Here is a 17909-nt window from a genome sequence, read left to right on the forward strand (position 1 = left end):
CTTATCCCACTGACAACAGACTTACCCTCTTCCTCCACCTTATAGGGCTAGAAACAGTTGAGCAGAGTGAGTTTTGTTTTATCACATGGTACAAGGAAGTGCCTGGTTTCCAAGCACAATTATAATTAATGAGATTCAGTGAGACCAGGAAAGGAGAGAATCAGGCTTTGTTCTCACATGGCTCGGAATGATGGAACTGGAACCATGTTGAACACTGATAAGCCATTCTCTTCCTGCCAGGTGGCAGCTGGGTTGCCACTCATTGCAATAGAACACCTGCTGGGGTATCACAGGGGAGGGGGTGATGAGCTAAATTTCAGAATTGTTGAGAAAGAAAATACTTCCACACACAACATTTTAGCATTCCTAAAATGGTAACTGAATTGCAGTGTGTGCACCTGTATTTATACAGTGTATCTCCTGTATGTTTCCACACAAGTGCACACTCACATATTCATTTATCAACATTTTAGGACTGAAATGAACCAGGGTAACTGAATGAATCAGTGAGTTATATATTTGATAGTCTAGCATTGAGTAGACAAGTTAAAAAATAAAACACTGAAAAATTTAGCTTCACTGTATTTCTATAGCTCATGGTGTGTTTTGTATGCTTTGGTGATTATAAAAAAACCAAATTTCTGTAATCTGAAAATTAGGAATGGACTGAATACATTTTTCATCTTTGCTTTTGGGCTGCTGGCTTATTTACCCAAGCTAGTTTAATTATATTTGAAAATGCACTCACCCACTCATACATACTTATATATTATACATATATTTGAATAACTATTTGGTAGAAATTTTACTATTAAATGGAATGAAGTTAATTGAATGTTTTGTAAGTATTATGAAAGGATAATTTGGTGAATACTATCAACTCTTTAGCAACAAGAATTCATAATATTCAGCGTGTGTTATCAAAGTTTTTATAGCTCTAACTTGAAAAATGTCAGTTATGATAGTCCTGTTATATAATTCCAGTAATGTGAATTTTTAGAGTATTAAAATATACATATTGAATGCTAATAAGAACAAATTTATTTGAATAACATAAAACAAAGACATCTTCAAATAGAATATAATTTCTTTGATCGTGGACTGAATGATTGAACTACATTGCCAGAAGGTCACACCCTGTTTAGAAAATTCTTTTAAAAGTCTCCTGAAAAACTATTAAAGGATTAAGTAAAGGATCTGGGGGGACTTCTTTTATAGCTCGGACATCATATTTTTTCTTTTTTTTTAATAGGAAATACATTTTAACTGTATTTGCAATTTGGGAAGTCTTATAATTGGGAAATATTATATGTTTTCTACCCTGCAGATCACCCAGGAGGCTGGCGAATTTATGATCACTTTCCCATATGGCTACCATGCTGGTTTTAATCATGGTTTCAACTGTGCAGAATCTACAAATTTTGCTACTGTCAGATGGATTGACTATGGGAAGGTTGCTAAATTGGTAAGTTATGCCTCAAACGCTTAAATTAAATGTGTATTCTGATTATTATAGTGGGAAAGCTAAGAGCACATGCAGCATTTATTTTTTTCCTCAATGATGTTGTATGCTTGTCACCATAGTAATTTATTCCAGACAGATATATTTATTTTACGTAGGCTATGTTAATATTTGTAGCAATGTTTTCCTGTTTTGAGATTAATGTGGAGCAATTTACTTTGAGAGGTAATTTTGTGCAACCGGTGCTTTCTTTCTTAAGGCCACCAGTTTTCTCGTGAGATTTTCTGGTGGCTCCCTGTGACTCCATATTAGGTAGATGTGGCTCCTTCCATGTTAGAGTTCAGTCCATGGCTTAGAAAACAACTATTTACAGAGGAAAGTGGTAAAATTGTTAACAAGAGGTGAAGGGAGGATGGTAAGAAGAAATAATTAAAACTGCCTTTAGTGCAGAAATGAATTTTTTGAAAGTAATAGTATAGAATGTATTTTAACAATATATCTTAATGTTAAATTTGGTATAAAAATTTGCATCTCCTGCTCAGTATATTTAATTTAGTTCACAAACTGTGTATTTTCATTCACAAGCAACTTGTGTTAAATTTCATTAATTGCCCCCTGCAGCGTTAAACAGAGGACATCTTCAAAGTGATGGTAGCTTCTATTAGATTGCTTCCTTTCCTGTGGATTTTAAGGCAGATGTACAGGCTGGCAGAGGGCAGTTTCTTAATGAAACTGTGTGTTTTACTACAGGGTATGTAAAATTGACATATATTTGGTGGAAAATGGCACATACAGCCTATGTAGCCTTATCTTGGCCACTGCATGGTCCAGGCAAATATTATTCACTCTACATTGATAAAACTTTCATGTGGAACCACTGAGTGAACTTGGATAGAAATATATTCAGGGAAGACAGCTCTAGTTTTATTTTACACAGGTATTTAACAAATTGTATAATATATTAAAATAAAAGTATAGCAACTCAGAAAGCATTCGAATGAATTCGTGACATAAAAGAAATCTCCTGCTATTAGAAGACTTTCTCTGTTCTAAGTAATTTTTATTTATGAGGGGTAATTTAGAAAGGAGCAGAACTGAACTACTTCTTTCCCTTACGCATCCTTCATAATACAGTAAACCTAATAAAAAAACAGAAAGCCCGGTGTACATACCTTGGTCAGCTACTGCCTTGCGTTTGCAGAAAAGTAATGTTGTATCTGCATCAAAAGTGTCATAGCCCTGAGGTTATAACAAGGTATGTTATTTTATGGTTTGCATCTTTAATCATTGACATAATAAGTCAGCTATCCCAGCTGTCAGTCACCAGAAAAATTAGTTGGTTCTTGTTTACTACAACTTTCAGTTCTAATTCTGAGTATTGGCTTCTTCCCAAGACTAAAATGTCCTGAGTGCATTTCCACCTTTCCGGGTGGTCAGAGTGGGAGTGGAGTGTGACCAAGTAAGAGAGGTCAGGAGTGGTCCTCTCTGAGGTCTCTCTCAGCTGATGGAGCCCAGACCTGTGGGGCTGTTAGGAAGCAGAGCCCCGTAGTGGAAGAGGCAGGGATTTGAGGCCCAGCTTGTCTTCTTGCTAGCCAGAGAACATCAGGAAAGTCATTTCTTCTTTTCGTTTCTTCCTATAGATTAAAAATCCCTCTCTACCTCATAGATTTGTTGGGAGGAAAAAAACTTAGGTTTGTGGATATCCACTCAATGCTGTGTTGATTTATATCACTCAATTTACTCAGGGGATATGACTGTCTTGGTTCTGGTTTTTTTTTACTGGGTACAAAATATTCAATGGCTATAATGCAGTTTGGGTCGGTTAATTTAAAATTGTAATTACATGTGTTTGAGATGTTTCTAGGTATTGTCTCCACTCTTTCCTTACTTTTGGTGAGGTGGTGCTATTCTGAGAATGTATTAGTTTCCTATTGCAGCTGTAGCAAATTACCATAAAATTAGTGGTTTCAAACAATACTCTTGTACTGTTTCCTAGTCCTGTAGGTTATACATTTGACATTGGTCTAACCAGCAAAAGTCAAGGTGCTTGCAGGGCTGCATTCCTTACTGGAGATTCTGACGAAGAATCCACTTCCTTGCTCAGTGAGATTGTTGGCAGAATTCAGTTCCTGGCAGCTGTAGGACTGGGTTCTTGTTTCCTTGCTGCCTGTCAACCAGGTCTTTGCTCCTAGAGGCCTCTCTCAGGTCCTTGCTTGGGTCCCATACATTTCAGAGCAAGCAATCCACAAAATCCTTTTTGTCATAAAAAATAACATATTCACAGATTGCAGGAACTAGGACATGGATATCTTTGCTGTTAGGGGTGGAACCGAGTGGGGTTGGGGGGTGTGGGTGTCAGCATTCTACCTACCACAGAGAGCTTCAACTGATAACTGACATGGTGACGTATTAAGACTCTACTTTGGCACTTCCCTGGTGGCGCAGTGGTTAAGAATCCGCCTGCCAATGCAGGGGACACGGGTTCGAGCCCTGGTCCAGGAAGATCCCACGGAGCTACTAAGCCCGTGTGCCACAACTACTGAGCCTGCATTCTAGAGCCCGCGAGCCAAAACTACTGAGCCCACATGCCACAACTACTGAAGCCCGCATGCCTAGAGCCCATGCTCGGCAGCAAGAGAAGCCACCGCAATGAGAAGCCCATGCATTGCAAGGAAGAGTAGCCCCCGCTCACCGTAACTAGAGAAAGCCCGCGCACAGCAACGAAAACCCAACAGAGCCAAAAATAAATAAATTAAAAAAAAAAAAAAGGATCTACTTTGATTCGTGTAATGAATTTTGGTTATTCTGCATAAAAATAGGAAACTAATCTTGGATACAATTTTGAATGTTTCACTAAAACATCCTTAGGCTTTCTTAAATTTAAATTTATTCCTCAGTATTAATGTTTTTCTTGGCTATTCTAAATTAAGTTTCCTTACATTATAATGTGCTGTGATGGCATTTTGAGGGAAGATTTTATTGTCTTTTATCCCTTATTTGACACATATTTTTATTGATTTTCAAGTTCTGTTTCTTTACACAACCTTATGAATTTACTGTATTGTGTGTGTGTGTATTTACGTGTGTGTGTGAACATGTGTAATTTTTAATCTTAGGAAAATTTGTAAATTGGGCAGTTTTTGTGTTTTGCTGGGGACAAATATAATGTGTAGTGAATTAATTATGAACTGTACTTAAAGACTTTTAACTTGGATGATGGCCAAATTGGTTAGTCTTAATTCTTTGTCTTCTTCAATTCATTCTAAATGATAACTATTTAAAAAACAGTAATTTTTCACAAGTGATAATGAGTTATGCATTTAGGGGGGATAATTTAAAAAATAATGGCATACTTTTTATAGTTGAAGCACTGGGGAATGACATCTGCTTTACCTGTCGCATGTTGACTTGAGTATATAAAAGCATCTGATAAAGTATCTGTGGTGTGGCATTAATTAATTAACATGGTGCAGAGTGAAGGATCTCTACTGATAATATTTCATATATTACAAACCAATATTTCTAATTTCATAACATAGACAAGAGCTGTTAATGAGAGGTTATTTTTTAAAATTAATTTATTTGGCTGCATCGGGTCTTAGTTGTGGCACACGGGATCCTCGTTGCGGCATGTGGGATCTTTCGTTGCAGCACGCGGGCTTCTCTTTAGTTGTGGTGCGCGGGCTTGAGAGCGTGTGGGCTCTGTAGTTGTGGCATGCGGGCTCAGTAGTTGCGGCATGTGGGCTTAGTTGTCCCATGGCATGTGGGATCTTAGTTCCCTGACCAGGGATCGAACCTGCGTCCCCTGAATTGGAAGGTGGATTCTTAACCACTGGACCACCAGGGAAGTCCCCCAGAGGTTATTTTTTAATTTAAAAAATAGTTTTGGAAAGATAACCCCAGGTTCACTGATATTATTGGTGGTCTTTGTTTAACAGGCAGCAGGCTTTGTTTAATAGGAACCTTTTAAGCCATTCAGGTGGCTTAATGTAGATGGGGACAGAGCTCTGTTTTTTCAGGTAATGCTTGTCTGCTTTATACCAGGCACCATGTATGTATCTGTGAATTCATCACTTGGAGGCTGACCTATTTGATGGGAGCCAGAAGTGAGGGTAGAGTTGGCACTGCAAGGGATCCAGGACTGCTTCCTTTGTTGTTGGCTACTTGACCTCTGGTGGCATCTCTGGAGCAGGACAGGAGATGGGGTTTCTGTGGATTTCCTTTGAATGTATTACTGACCTTTTGGTATGTGGTATTGGTTCATGAAACCTTCCCTTTGTTTAAAGTATAGCTAACGTTGACTAGAACTTCCATGCCATTATTTGTGGTGATCCCAAATACTCGTCTTCCAAATTTCAGCAAATTCCTGAACCTTTGATATTCTCAACTAAATAATAATAATAACAACAATAATTATTATGTGGATATTCTACTGCCTGTCGGTATGTTCCCTGTATTCTAGCACTTAGTCCAGACGGCTCTTTATTATACTATCTGCCCAAACTGCCTCACCTCTCACATAAGGCTTTTTTTGTGCCTAGATTGTGGAGAATGTCTTTAGAACACAGGCATAGGTAGAAATGAGCCATGATAGCAACTTAATTTGACTATCCTTGTTTCTAAAAATTCCTGCTAATGCCCTTGGCCTTGCCGTTCCTCTTGTTTCTATCTTTCCCTCTCTTCTCTTTAGGATCATTCAGCTCTTTTTTGCCTTGACCTAGTAAATATAGCAAGCCAAATCCTGCATGATACTCCAGAAGAGAAGGGCCTTGCCTTAAGAGGGCCCACCTACCTAAGAAAGCAGTTGTATAATTTCCCCCCATTTAATTGATCAGAATTAAGGTTTTTCACTGAAAAAAATTGAGAGGAATGTTCCAGGTGGCCACGTACCCATACCCACTTATAGGCAGAGTTCAGCTTTGGTGAGTGCCCAGTGAGTTTCTTCTCTGGAACAGGAATTGTGCTACATGATTGTACAAAAGGACTTGTTTTCTTTGTCTTCAAGGAGCTTTCATAAAGAGCAGAAGGGCTTTTAATAAACCTCCATTTGCAAAGCTATAGTATGAGTGGAACATATCATCCAGTTATTTTAGGCATTTTTCTAGCTTTGAATATCAGAGTAATCTAGAGTGAAACACTATATATTTTTTTCTAGTAGAGATTTAAAAATATCTACCAGATTGCATAGCAGTTGAGCTAAGATATTGCTGTATATTCGAGATGAATGTTTTCTGTTCCTGGAACGTTCTTTCTGTCTGTGGTGAAATGGAGTCCGTGCTAACTTCTGTGTAGCAGCTGTGGTGGCATTCACAGGTCTGCTTCCGAGCTAGGACGGATCAGAGAGCTGGCCTGCAGGTTGTATTTCATTTTTCCGTTTGGTGGGATGAAGTGCCGTTGTTTTGATGTTAGGTTTGATGGATTTGTTTGCCACTGCATTCATTAGCTTCACATCAGAAAACTGACAGGCTGTTAAATGAAACTTTGGCTTAGATTTTCAGCTTGACTGTTTGGAGACATTTGTGAAGATATTATGTTTTTGTGTTGCAGCAGCCTCCAGCACTATGATTGTCTCTAAGGGAAGAAAAGTTATTTACTGTACTGATTTTCTTGAGTAAAAACGAATCATTGTCTGGGGGACAGTCATATCTAGCCTACACCATCAGAAGCAGTGTATTTATGACAGTGTGTGCCGCATGAGAGACTTATCTGTGGCATGATAAATAACATTATCTCTTGGAAGGAAAGGTAATAGTTGGTGACTCCAAAATGATATCTCATATTTTACATTAATTTTATTTTAAGTGATAATCTATTAACATGATATGCCAGAAAGTTGAAAAATTGCACTGCAGAGCTGGGAATGTTCTCTTATGAACTCCAAGAGCATTACTTCACTATCTAACTTTAAAGCATTCGGACATTTGAATTCTCAAATGTTTGAACAAGTTTAAAAAGAGATGATAGAATGTTGAAATTGATTTCCTTTTAATCTGGAAGGGATTTCAAGTATTAAATTGTCTTTCATGCAAGAACCATGATATGGGTTCATTTTATTTTATATTTCAGTCCTTCTCTAAAATTAAATTTGGTTTTTCCTAAGTCAGGTAGCAGTTGTCCTAAAAAAATCTTTAATCTTGGGCGGTCTTTATTAAAGTAATCAGGAATCATTTTAACAGTGAGTCTCTAGGTTATATTTTAATATGCTTTGGATTGTAGAATACCAGTGTAGTGACATTTATCTATTCTTACAGCTTGTGAAGGAAAGAAAATGTAGACAGTGTTGCACATTGCTCATTTAACAGTTCTTGGCATTCTGATTTTAAGTGTCTGGTATGGCATATAAAGTATGAACTTCGGGAGTTTAGTGATTTTATATTCTGCACTTTATCTTTTTACCTCTACTTTGTCTCTATGTCCTGGGTCCTGGCGGTGCAACATAGCAGTGCTGATGAGTGACTCTCCTCTGCCTTTTTTACAGAGCTTAAAGGAAAGAAGAGAAAATACCATGTAGAGAAAAAGAAGCATACAAAGCCATGTCCTTAGGAGTTTGTACTCTAACTGGGAAGTTAGTATTTATGTATCGAGAAGAGGTATTAAGAAAGAAAATAGTCACATTATGTCCCCATTTTGTTCTGATGAAGTATTGAGTTGTGGGATTCAGAAAATCTGAGACTTCAGGTAGAATATTAGGAGAGCCAATTGATTAGTATATATTGTGTCTGCAGGAGAGATATTTGGGGCTTGAGTCCTCAGAGATAGGGAGCCTGATTTCATTCAGTGCTAATTTAAATTTGCTGGATTATGGGATTTGAATGGAACTAGGTATATGGTTTATGACACTGATGTTTAGTTGCTAACCTGAAATCAAGATAATATCTGTCTTTGAGGCTTTAGTTAACTCAATACCTTAAAAAAAAAAAGTAAATTAGCTTTTTGAATAATGTGTACCCTATACTGAGAAAAATTAATTTGTCTTTAAGCCATTCTGCTTTCATCTAGTTTGATAGTAGTAGTAGCTGACATTGTTCATAATCTGCCAGGCGTTGTGCGGGGCGCTTCACACATGTTACTTCTTGCCGTCTCAGAGATAATGCATGTCTTCTGTCCTCTACTAGCCCCCTTTCTCAAACCAAGGAGTTGGGATGATGCCTAAAATGAGGATGGTGAGGTTGAGATTAGAGGCAGAAGGTTGGCCCCCTAGTGCCCCATATCCTTCCGGATTCATCTCCTTGGATGTGGTGGGTTAAACCGGTGCCAGCCAAGTATGTGATTTGTAGGATCACTTTTAAGATACTTGAGGCTTCAGAATGATCCTGTCCCACGTAAGCTGTAGTTGACAATCACCACCAGGTGGTGGTGATTCTCTCTGGTTTTTGTTTTTGTTTGGGTTCTTAAAGCCAGTGGACACTTCATTCTGTATTCTTATGATCTGTTGATCAACCTACATATGAATCCTTTTTTAGCCCATTGTTACCTCTCGGGCTTTGACCACCCTACTCTTTGATTAAGTTGGGGAAAAACAAACGTTCTTTACTTCCTTCTTCATTTTGAGGAGTGAGGGGGATCCTGAGGCATCAGTCTGGACAAAAAGGTGTGTATGTAGAGAATCAGAGCAAAGTTTATTATGCTCCTACCTTGACATATTTCATGATTATCAGGGACCTAATTTTATTGAAGCACTTTTTGAAGCTTTGGGGAATTTTTTGTTTACCATTTCTTTTGCCTTTTCCATGTTTTTTTTTTTTTTCAGTGTTTATAACAGTAAACACAGTAAAAAATTCTGTAAAAGGCTGTGTCCTAGATAAATGTTTGGAGAAGACGGTAGAAGTTGGGAGTGAGTATTCTGGTCAGTGGTGATCCAGAATTCTAGGAGAGTAGTGGGAAGAACACCTTGGCGGTATTTGAGGGAAGCAGGTTGGCCAGCCCCTCAAGGGAACAGAGGGATAATGGGAGGATCATTTGGGCTCTGGGCACCCCCAGCATTTATAACAAACAGATTTCCTGGTTCCCCACAGCTTCTCATTCCCTCCCACACAGGGTTTACTGTGTTTTCCTCCTTCTGCAACTACCACTGAGAAGACAAGCAATGGTTTATCTAGTAAGGGGTGGTGGTTTCCTCGCTTGAGGGATTCGGAGCCAGGTGGCCCCAGGGTTGGTGCATCTCATGCATGTCATGAGGTCTCATGCTCTTCCCCTCCTTCTGTCTCATTCTCCTCCGTGGGAGGGTATTTATTAGCAAGCTTGCCACTATAGCTGTGCTTACTGCAGACGTGTTTCTTCCAAGGAGGAAGGAGGGGGACAATGCAAGAATGTGGCTCACCCTCATCCCTCTACCTGGGAGGAAAATCTTTCCTTGAACCCTACCTGAAAAAAATTTTATATCTCATGGCCAACGCAAACCATAAGGAAGCTAGGAAAGTAAATGGCAAGTCATTTTGGGAGAGCACCTGTTATGTGCTGGGCCCTGTGCTTTCAGTTAAGAAAGTAGTAAACAAGACATGTGTGGTCTCTGTCTGGTCAGTCGATCCACATTTAGAGTCTACAGCAGCTGTTCTCAACCCTGGGAGCTTTAAAAGCATGGACCCACCCAGACCAATAGGATAAGAATTTCTGGTGAAGGGATACAGCATTTGCATTTTAAAAATCCCCCTAGGTGAGTCTGCTGGATGCTTTGGGTTGAGAACCAGTGGTCTTTAGTGAATTAAATAGGCCTTTGTTGTTTGGGTTGATGTTTTCTTTTTTACATTTCAGCTAAAGGTTCACTGGCAGCTCTATCAAACAGACCAAAATAATTATAAATGCAATTTATATATAAATGTAATGTATAAATTTACCACATTTAAAAATTTTCTTCTGAGAACCTAAAGCTTTCCAGTCCATACGTGACATCCATTTTTACAACTTAACTCATCACGTCAATTCAGATGATGAAGCCTAAGATTTCATAGCAGGAAGGGGAATGATCGATTTGGAAGGTTTTCGGACAACCTAAGAAAAAGGAAACATGGACCATTAAAATAAAGTCAGTTCTTCTAACACCAATAAGCTGATTTTCTTTGGGAAGATCACTTTGCCTTGCTAAGACTGTACTGTTGAAATAGTGGTGCTGTTCCTAAATTTATTCAAAAGCTGTGGTGGAAATGTCCACATGTTGATTAGGAGGCAGCATGGCGAGGGGTAAAGAGAGCACAGTTTGTAGCTAGTGGGGCTGGATTTGAATATGGGGACGACCGCTTGCTAGTGATTAATCCTAACAAGGATTCACTTGATAACTTTATGGTCTGGTTGCTAATTGTTTGTTCCTGCACAGTACCTCCCTCAAAAGATCTATATAATCTTTTGATTCAATGCTGTAACTTACGGAAAAAGCTAGTTGTAGGAGGACTCGGGAAAATTCCTCAGGTGGGGTCTGAACCCTTGGCCTAGCCACATAGTGATTTTTCTTTCTCAACAGAAGAGCTAAGTGTGAATTAGGACTTCTTCTATAAGGCATGCCAACCAAGGTCACTGTTCCCTTTCCTTCAAGATACTTGTTCTCTGCTGATTGAACAAAAGCAACATGTGCAGATGCCCAGTTTGAAGTTTGATGTAGGCATCTTGCCTACTTGATCATTTGCTGTGACCTCTTTGAATCAAAAGAGAGCTTTAATGGGATTTCACTGAGGTCAGTGGCTATAATTAGACTTTAATCTGTGGATCCACAGTCTATCCTCCCTCTGCTGTGAGCAAGATGATAGAAAGTGTGAACACACCTCTCTTCAGAACTGCTTGTCAGAACTGTAGCCCGGAAATTCCCACGGGGGCTGCAGCCCCAGAACACTGTCTCACCAGAGCCCATTCTCAAGCAGAAGGTTGAAAATAATGATGGTAGTAGCTGAACAGGGTGTTGATATTTAAATATCAAAGGGAATAAAGAATGGGTGAAGAAACCCCTGATTAATCTCTATTACTGTTTTAACAGTTCCTCACTTTCGCAGTTCGAAGAATCAGAGCGTTAAACAATTCAAAGAGGAAAGGTGCCCCCAGTTAGGCAGACCCTAAAAAAGTCTGATATAATATAGAAGCCCAGTGCTTGGTTCTCTCCCTCTTTCAGCCATGCCTAGTATTTTAAATTTACTATGCTTTTATTCCCTACAAACTATGCCTAGTAATATTTTTTTTGCCTCATTCTGAAACGAGGAAGGTAAAGCAAGGGTATCTTCTGGACATTCCAGATACTCTGGAGGGATGATTTCCAACATGATAGCTTAGAGCACTGATTGATTCTTTGTGGCTCTATCTGTGATATTTAGTGCTCACAGCTAATTCCATCTGGCATTATTTTTGTCTTTCATTTGTATTGATCAGTTTGTTGATGCTGCCAAGTGCTGTCCTTAAGTGAGAGCAATATCGATACTTGTATGCCTCTTGCTTATTTATAATGCTGAGTGCAGTTTTATGATGGTGTTTTGTTTCTCTTACTGCCTGATATTTTGATTTTTATCATACTTGAGTATGACCAATGAATAAGTAGCTAAGTAAGGGAAGTTTCAAATTAGTGTTGTTAAAAATATGAAGAAATAAAATAATATTGGGGAACTGTCTATTTTATAATCATAACTAGCAGTATTTTGGCAGATAGGCGATGAGGATTGTATGTATATATTTTACCAATATTGCTATTATTTTATAGTCGTTTAGTAACAGGCTAGAAAAACATTAAAGAAGAAAAATTTAGCATGCCTTATGTTCCATGTATAATATCAAAGTTAGTTTTATAAAATTAATTATATCTTATATTTCCCTTCAAGATGCTTCATTAGAAATATAGCTCAAGTAGTTACTGAGATTCCATGATCTGCTTAGTATTGCCATCAGGACCACCCCTGACGTGACACAGGGTAGTGGAGGCAGCTGACACATTGGAGACTAACAGACTGTCTTGAATCCCTCTCAGGCTGTATGTAATTCTTCTGAGCTTCATTTTCCTCATATATTAGGGAGGCATTGCTGTGCAGTGAAGGCGGACAAGTTCAAGGCTTGGCCAGGCTCTGACTTGAATTCTGCCTTTTCCTTTTACTAACTGTGTGATTGGAGCAAGTACTTAATTAGCCTCTTTAAATACCGTTTTCCCATATGTAAAATGGAGATTATAGCCTCTTTAAGTTGTTCTGAAAAATAAATGAAATTAAATCTGTAAGGAGCCTTGCAGAGTTGTGGTGGGGACTGGATAGATGTGTGGTGGGTTAGGATTGTGTTTCCTCTGCATCTTTCTTGCAGAATTCCAGTTTGGGGAATTGACCTTGGCTCAGTGGTGGTCCTGGCTGGTCTAAGAGAATTCCCATTTCCTTTTCCAGCGATGATGGATCAGATCAGTGGGCCAATCTTGGCCAAATAGAAAGGAGGGTAGGATTGGTGGAGAAATAAAGGAAAACTCCAGCTTGCCCTAGGAGAGTAATGGGAGGCTCGTCTCTCTAAATGAGGACAAGGAAGCACTGAAGTCTCCAGCCTGCGATCTTCAGGGGACCAGACCTAGCTTTAGCCCATGCTTTGGACACCAGGTTAGAGAGCTGAAAGGCTTCTGTTTAAAATCAAGGCCTGGAGAAAGCAGGCCAGTGTTTTATTTTTCATAACTCTGTCAGAAATACAAGTGTTTGTTGCTCCATCTCCAGAGTATTTCTTTCCTTAGTAAAAGTGCTTTGATGGCTAATTTGAGTGCAAGCAAGCAAGGACCCAACCCAATCACACAGAGCCGTGTTAGAATTCTAGTTCTGTGTGTGGTACTTGTGTAACCTGCATCTGTGAGCCATAGTTTTCCTACCTGTAAAGAGGGCTTTAACTGGTGCCTCACCTGGATGGGGGCCACAATGGGGGCAGGCACCTAGCACCATGCCTCTCTTACTGAGAGGCATGTATTGTATGTATAAAATATATACATACAATCCTCATCGCCTATCTGCCAAAATTTTTAAAAAGCCATTCATCATGGTCATTTCTAAGTCAGGGAACTCCCTAATACTATTTGGGGAAGACTGGTGGGGTTCAGGCCTGAGGTGCTGTGAAACAGTGGCTATGGGGATACTATTTGCAGCATACATGCTAACAGCAGGCTGGGCAGATGGATTGCTTTATATATTTCTACTGAATTCTCACATTCATTCACTTTTACTTTCTGCCAAAATGAGGGCAGCATTTGGAGTTCTGTGGGCCAGATTGCCAAGAGGAGACATTTGAAGGAGCTGTTGCTTATGTGTTCAAAAACATACTGTGTCTCTTGGGCCCTCTGTTGAATTCGAAAGACCATGTGTCGTAAATTCTTGGAAAGAAAACCATCGTGGACATTGTAGATTCCTGCTAAGTTTGACTCTCATCCAGACATGGCTTTTACATACTGCATACATATGTGAATTAAGAGAAAAGAATAGGTTGTTTCCAGCAACTTTCTAAATTTTCATAAACTATATTTTTATACAGCTTAGTCATAATATTCAGTGTTTCTTATATTCCCAGTTCTCAGGAACGTATATTCTGTCCTTTAATTTTAAGTATTAATTAACAAAAAATTGGACTCTTCTGATGACTATTGAAATAGCATGAAAACCTGTTTCTTTGAAAACTAAAAAATTGTTCAGACTTCAGTAGTATTCATAGTAATACTGAAGGATTTTTTTTTTCTTATCATATTAGTAAAGACATAAGGAAAACTCCCATTACTCTTGAGAATGTACTTGTTAGAGTGATCACTTTGTACTTCCGTTGGTGGTGGTGTAATTGGGATAAGTATCCTGAAAAGCAGGTAGGTAATGTGCATCAGTACCCTCAACATCTCCATGCCCTTTGATCCATTTCTTACACTCCTAGGAAATAATTGGAAATGCAGGCAAAAGTACACTTACAAAGATGATTGTTGTTGTGCTAGTTTTATCAGCAAAGCTTGAATTATAACTATTATGTCCAATGATATGGGAATCATTGAGTAAATTATGGTGTGCCATGTACTAGAATCCTTTTAATTTTACAGAAAATTATTTGAAAGGAAATCATGATGACTCTTAGTATTGTTACCTGTTGTTAAAATGTATAAAACATCAGTGGGCTTCCCTGGTGGCGCAGTGGTTGAGAGTCCGCCTGCCGATGCAGGGGACATGGGTTCGTGCCCCGGTCTGGGAGGATCCCACATGCCGCGGAGCGGCTGGGCCTGTGAGCCATGGCCGCTGAGCCTGCGCGTCCGGAGCCTGTGCTCCACAACGGGCGAGGCCACAACAGTGAGAGGCCCGCGTACCGCAACAACAACAAAAATGTATGAAGCATTAGTATATGTCCATGGCCAAAAAACTTAGAGTACAGAAAAATATTTAATGGCATCCTTCCTAGTCCCTTCCTTAAAGGTAAAGCCTTTTAACAACTCCTTGTATATCCTTTCAAAAATATCAGCATATGTCTGTCTCTATCTTTTAAAAAACTTACACAAAGTTAATCAATGCTGTTCACATTGTTTTCCAATGTCTTTAAACAGCTTTCCTTTTAATACATCTTTCATTTATGGCAAGTAAAACATTTAGAGTGTAAATATTTATTAGAAAAATCTTCTAGCTTATCCCAATAGAGTAGGCCAGGTGGTTGCCATGCATTTTTTTTGTGGGCCATCATAGAACCACAGTAGTGCATAAGAGTTCATTGCACAGATCTCGTTAACAAATCAGGACTTTGAAAACGAATGCCTTAGTTCATTGCTCTGGTTCCCTCCCCCCGCCTCCCCCGTGCAGAGCAGAAGGCTAGCTGGACCTGGAGCACTTGCACGTTTCCAGCCCTGTCTTTGTTGACGGGTCCTGCCTGCACCAGCATCTCAGCTTATTCTACCGCAGTTAATACTGGGAGATAGTTAATGCCATCAGTTTCTGTTTTACTGAATGACAGCATTTCTAACCGTGTCCTCACATTTGAAGGATTGGATTGGTTAAATAAATTTTAATAAGTTCCTTTAGAATTGCATTTCTGTGTCCTCATAAAGAATTATCCCAGTGAATTTGGAAGACATGACAGGAAAAAGTAACTGAACGACTTTTGTCAACAGTTATATGATAATGGGAAATTGAAATAGGAATGGCACAAAGAGGGGATAAAACCCAGCCTGGTTGCTATGTACAGATATAGGCAAGAAAGGCTACATAAAATAAGAAAATGCCAACTGCAATAATCATGAAGGACACTCTAGATTTAAAACACGTACATGAAGTAAGACAATCAGGAAGTTATTGCCCATTGTTTCAAGAGAGCAGATGGTGCTTAAAATATCCCTTAATTTTATGTCATTCTTAAAAGCAAACAACCAAAGAGCATATACAATCTATATTTAAAAAGTTAAGTGCAAACTTTTCTATTTTGGGGGGATGCTAGAGTAGAGCTGAAGAAGAACAAAAGTAGCATTAAATCTGCCAATAAAGATACACATTGGAGGCTGTCTTGGCAGGGGATTGAAGGCATAGATGAGGGGAAAGATAACCAAGAGAGCAGTAATCCAAACCCTGCTCAGCTCCTGTGTGAAACTCTTCTCTGTTACATATTTTCCCTCTCATTGGCTCTAGTAAGTGACTTGATATTTAAGTTTTGAAATGTCTAGATTATGTCTCTAAAACCACATCCATTTGGATACATGGTCATAATTTTTAGAAAACGTGATTTCATACTTTAGTATTTCACATTTCATTAGAGAGAATTTTAGGAAGGTTTTTTGAATTTTGGTGCTGTTTACACTCAGCACCTCTGAATAAGTGCTGGATCATAGATCCTGAAGTGTTTAGTTTGAGTAAGCCTGACCAAGGCCTCTCAGTAGATAAACTGCTGTTCTCAGATTTGTACACGGTTTACACTATAGCAGTGTGTCTTAAAAGGCATTTCTGTAGTGTAGTTGCCTTATGATCAATTCATGGTGCTTTTTTGCCCAGTTACTACACAGATGTATTTGTGTAGAGATGGAAGGTGTCTGTGGCAAAGTTAAGTCAGTCTGTGATGTACTCAGCCACTCAGGGCTGGACTGAAAAGTGAACACAGATTCCTTTACAGTTCCCGTTTACCACTTTACGGTTTGTTCTCATCGGTGATCCTGCCTGTCAGAGCAGCCTAAGTGAAAGTGAAGACAAGGAAATGGAAGCTCAGATCCATATTTCTAGAAATATCCACTCTTTGAGTTGTGCAGTGGAGAATCTGAAGTCCATACTCAGTTACTGAGTAACTGATGTAGCTACTTACCAGGAAAATTGGGGCGATGCAATTCACTGTGTTTTCAAAGAAACATTTTGAGGTTGGGAAGTTTACAAACCTAGAATTTCAATAAGCACATGTAGAGTTTACTTTTTATTAGATTGATATAATGCAGTTTGGGCTGATTTCATTCTAAGAGATCCCCTTTCCCCCTGTTTATATTCTGCATTTACCTTCTGGAACTGATTGACATGATAGCAGATTGAATCAGACTTTATAATTCCTAGACTTTATAATCATTAAGCTTTGAAGTAAATGGTGCTTCTTATTTAAGGAAATTCCACAGGATAAAGCCAAACAGGTACCACTACGGAAGGGATTGTCTTCAGTGGATATCACGTGTTCAGCTCCTAGCTGCTTATTGTCTTAATAGGGTCTGTGGACAAAGTCATCCTCAGTGTAACTCTGGTTCTGGGCTTTCTGCTTCAATGTGTTTGTCTCTGAAGCAGAAGGCCTGGAACCACTAATCAGTGTCCACCAAATTTCTTAAGACTGGCATTAAGTTTAATTCAACATCTGTTAATTACCTGCTGTGTAATGACCTGTGATGGACTTCTGGGAGGAGGCCCCAGTTATCCTGAATACTGTGGGTGTGTAGTCAGTTTGATGAGATCTTGGACCCACTTCCCTAAAACAGGCTTTTTGTCATGCATATAAATATATTTTTTTAAAATTGGAATATTATCAAATATATAATTTTACATTTGCTTATATTTTTATTGTTTTTGAATATTTTCTCATGCCACTTCAGTATTCTCAAAAATAAATATTTAAAATAGCTGAGGGGCTTCCCTGGTGGCACAGTGGTTAAGAATCCGCCTGCCAATACAGGGGACACGGGTTCGATCCCTGGTCCAGGAAGATCCCACATGCTGCAGAGCAACAAAGCCCGTGCGCCACAACTACTGAGCCTGTGCTCTAGAGCCCGTGAGCCACAACTACTGAGCCCGCGTGCCACAACTACTGAAGCCCGCGTGCCTAGAGCCCATGCTCCTCAACAAGAGAAGCCACGGCAAATGAGAAGCCCGCGCACCGCAATAAAGAGTAGCCCCTGCTTACCGCAACTAGGGAAAGCCCGTGCGCAGCAACGAAGACCCAACACAGCCAAAAATAAATAAATTTATTTAAAAATATAGCTGAGTATTTTATCCTATGAATGTACCCTAATTTAACCGTTTACTTGTTGTTATGGAGTTTGGTTATTTAC

General features: G+C 39.1%; 1 protein-coding gene across 5 annotated transcripts in view; it reads left to right on the forward strand.

The window, feature by feature from the left end:
- KDM4C (lysine demethylase 4C) overlaps positions 1-17909 on the forward strand; it is a 428305-nt gene that overhangs the window by 119210 nt on the left and 291186 nt on the right. For all 5 annotated transcript variants that reach the window (XR_004350381.1, XR_004350380.1, XR_004350379.1 and 2 more), the window contains exon 8: positions 1328-1465. Coding sequence is in view for 2 of the 5 variants with exons in the window: in XM_032634921.1 (XP_032490812.1) it covers positions 1328-1465 (138 nt within the window). In the remaining 3 variants the exon portion in view is untranslated. The remainder of the gene's footprint in view (positions 1-1327; positions 1466-17909) is intronic.

Source organism: Phocoena sinus, chromosome 6 (genome assembly GCF_008692025.1).
Source record: "Phocoena sinus isolate mPhoSin1 chromosome 6, mPhoSin1.pri, whole genome shotgun sequence".
NCBI classification, from domain to species: Eukaryota; Metazoa; Chordata; class Mammalia; order Artiodactyla; family Phocoenidae; genus Phocoena; species Phocoena sinus.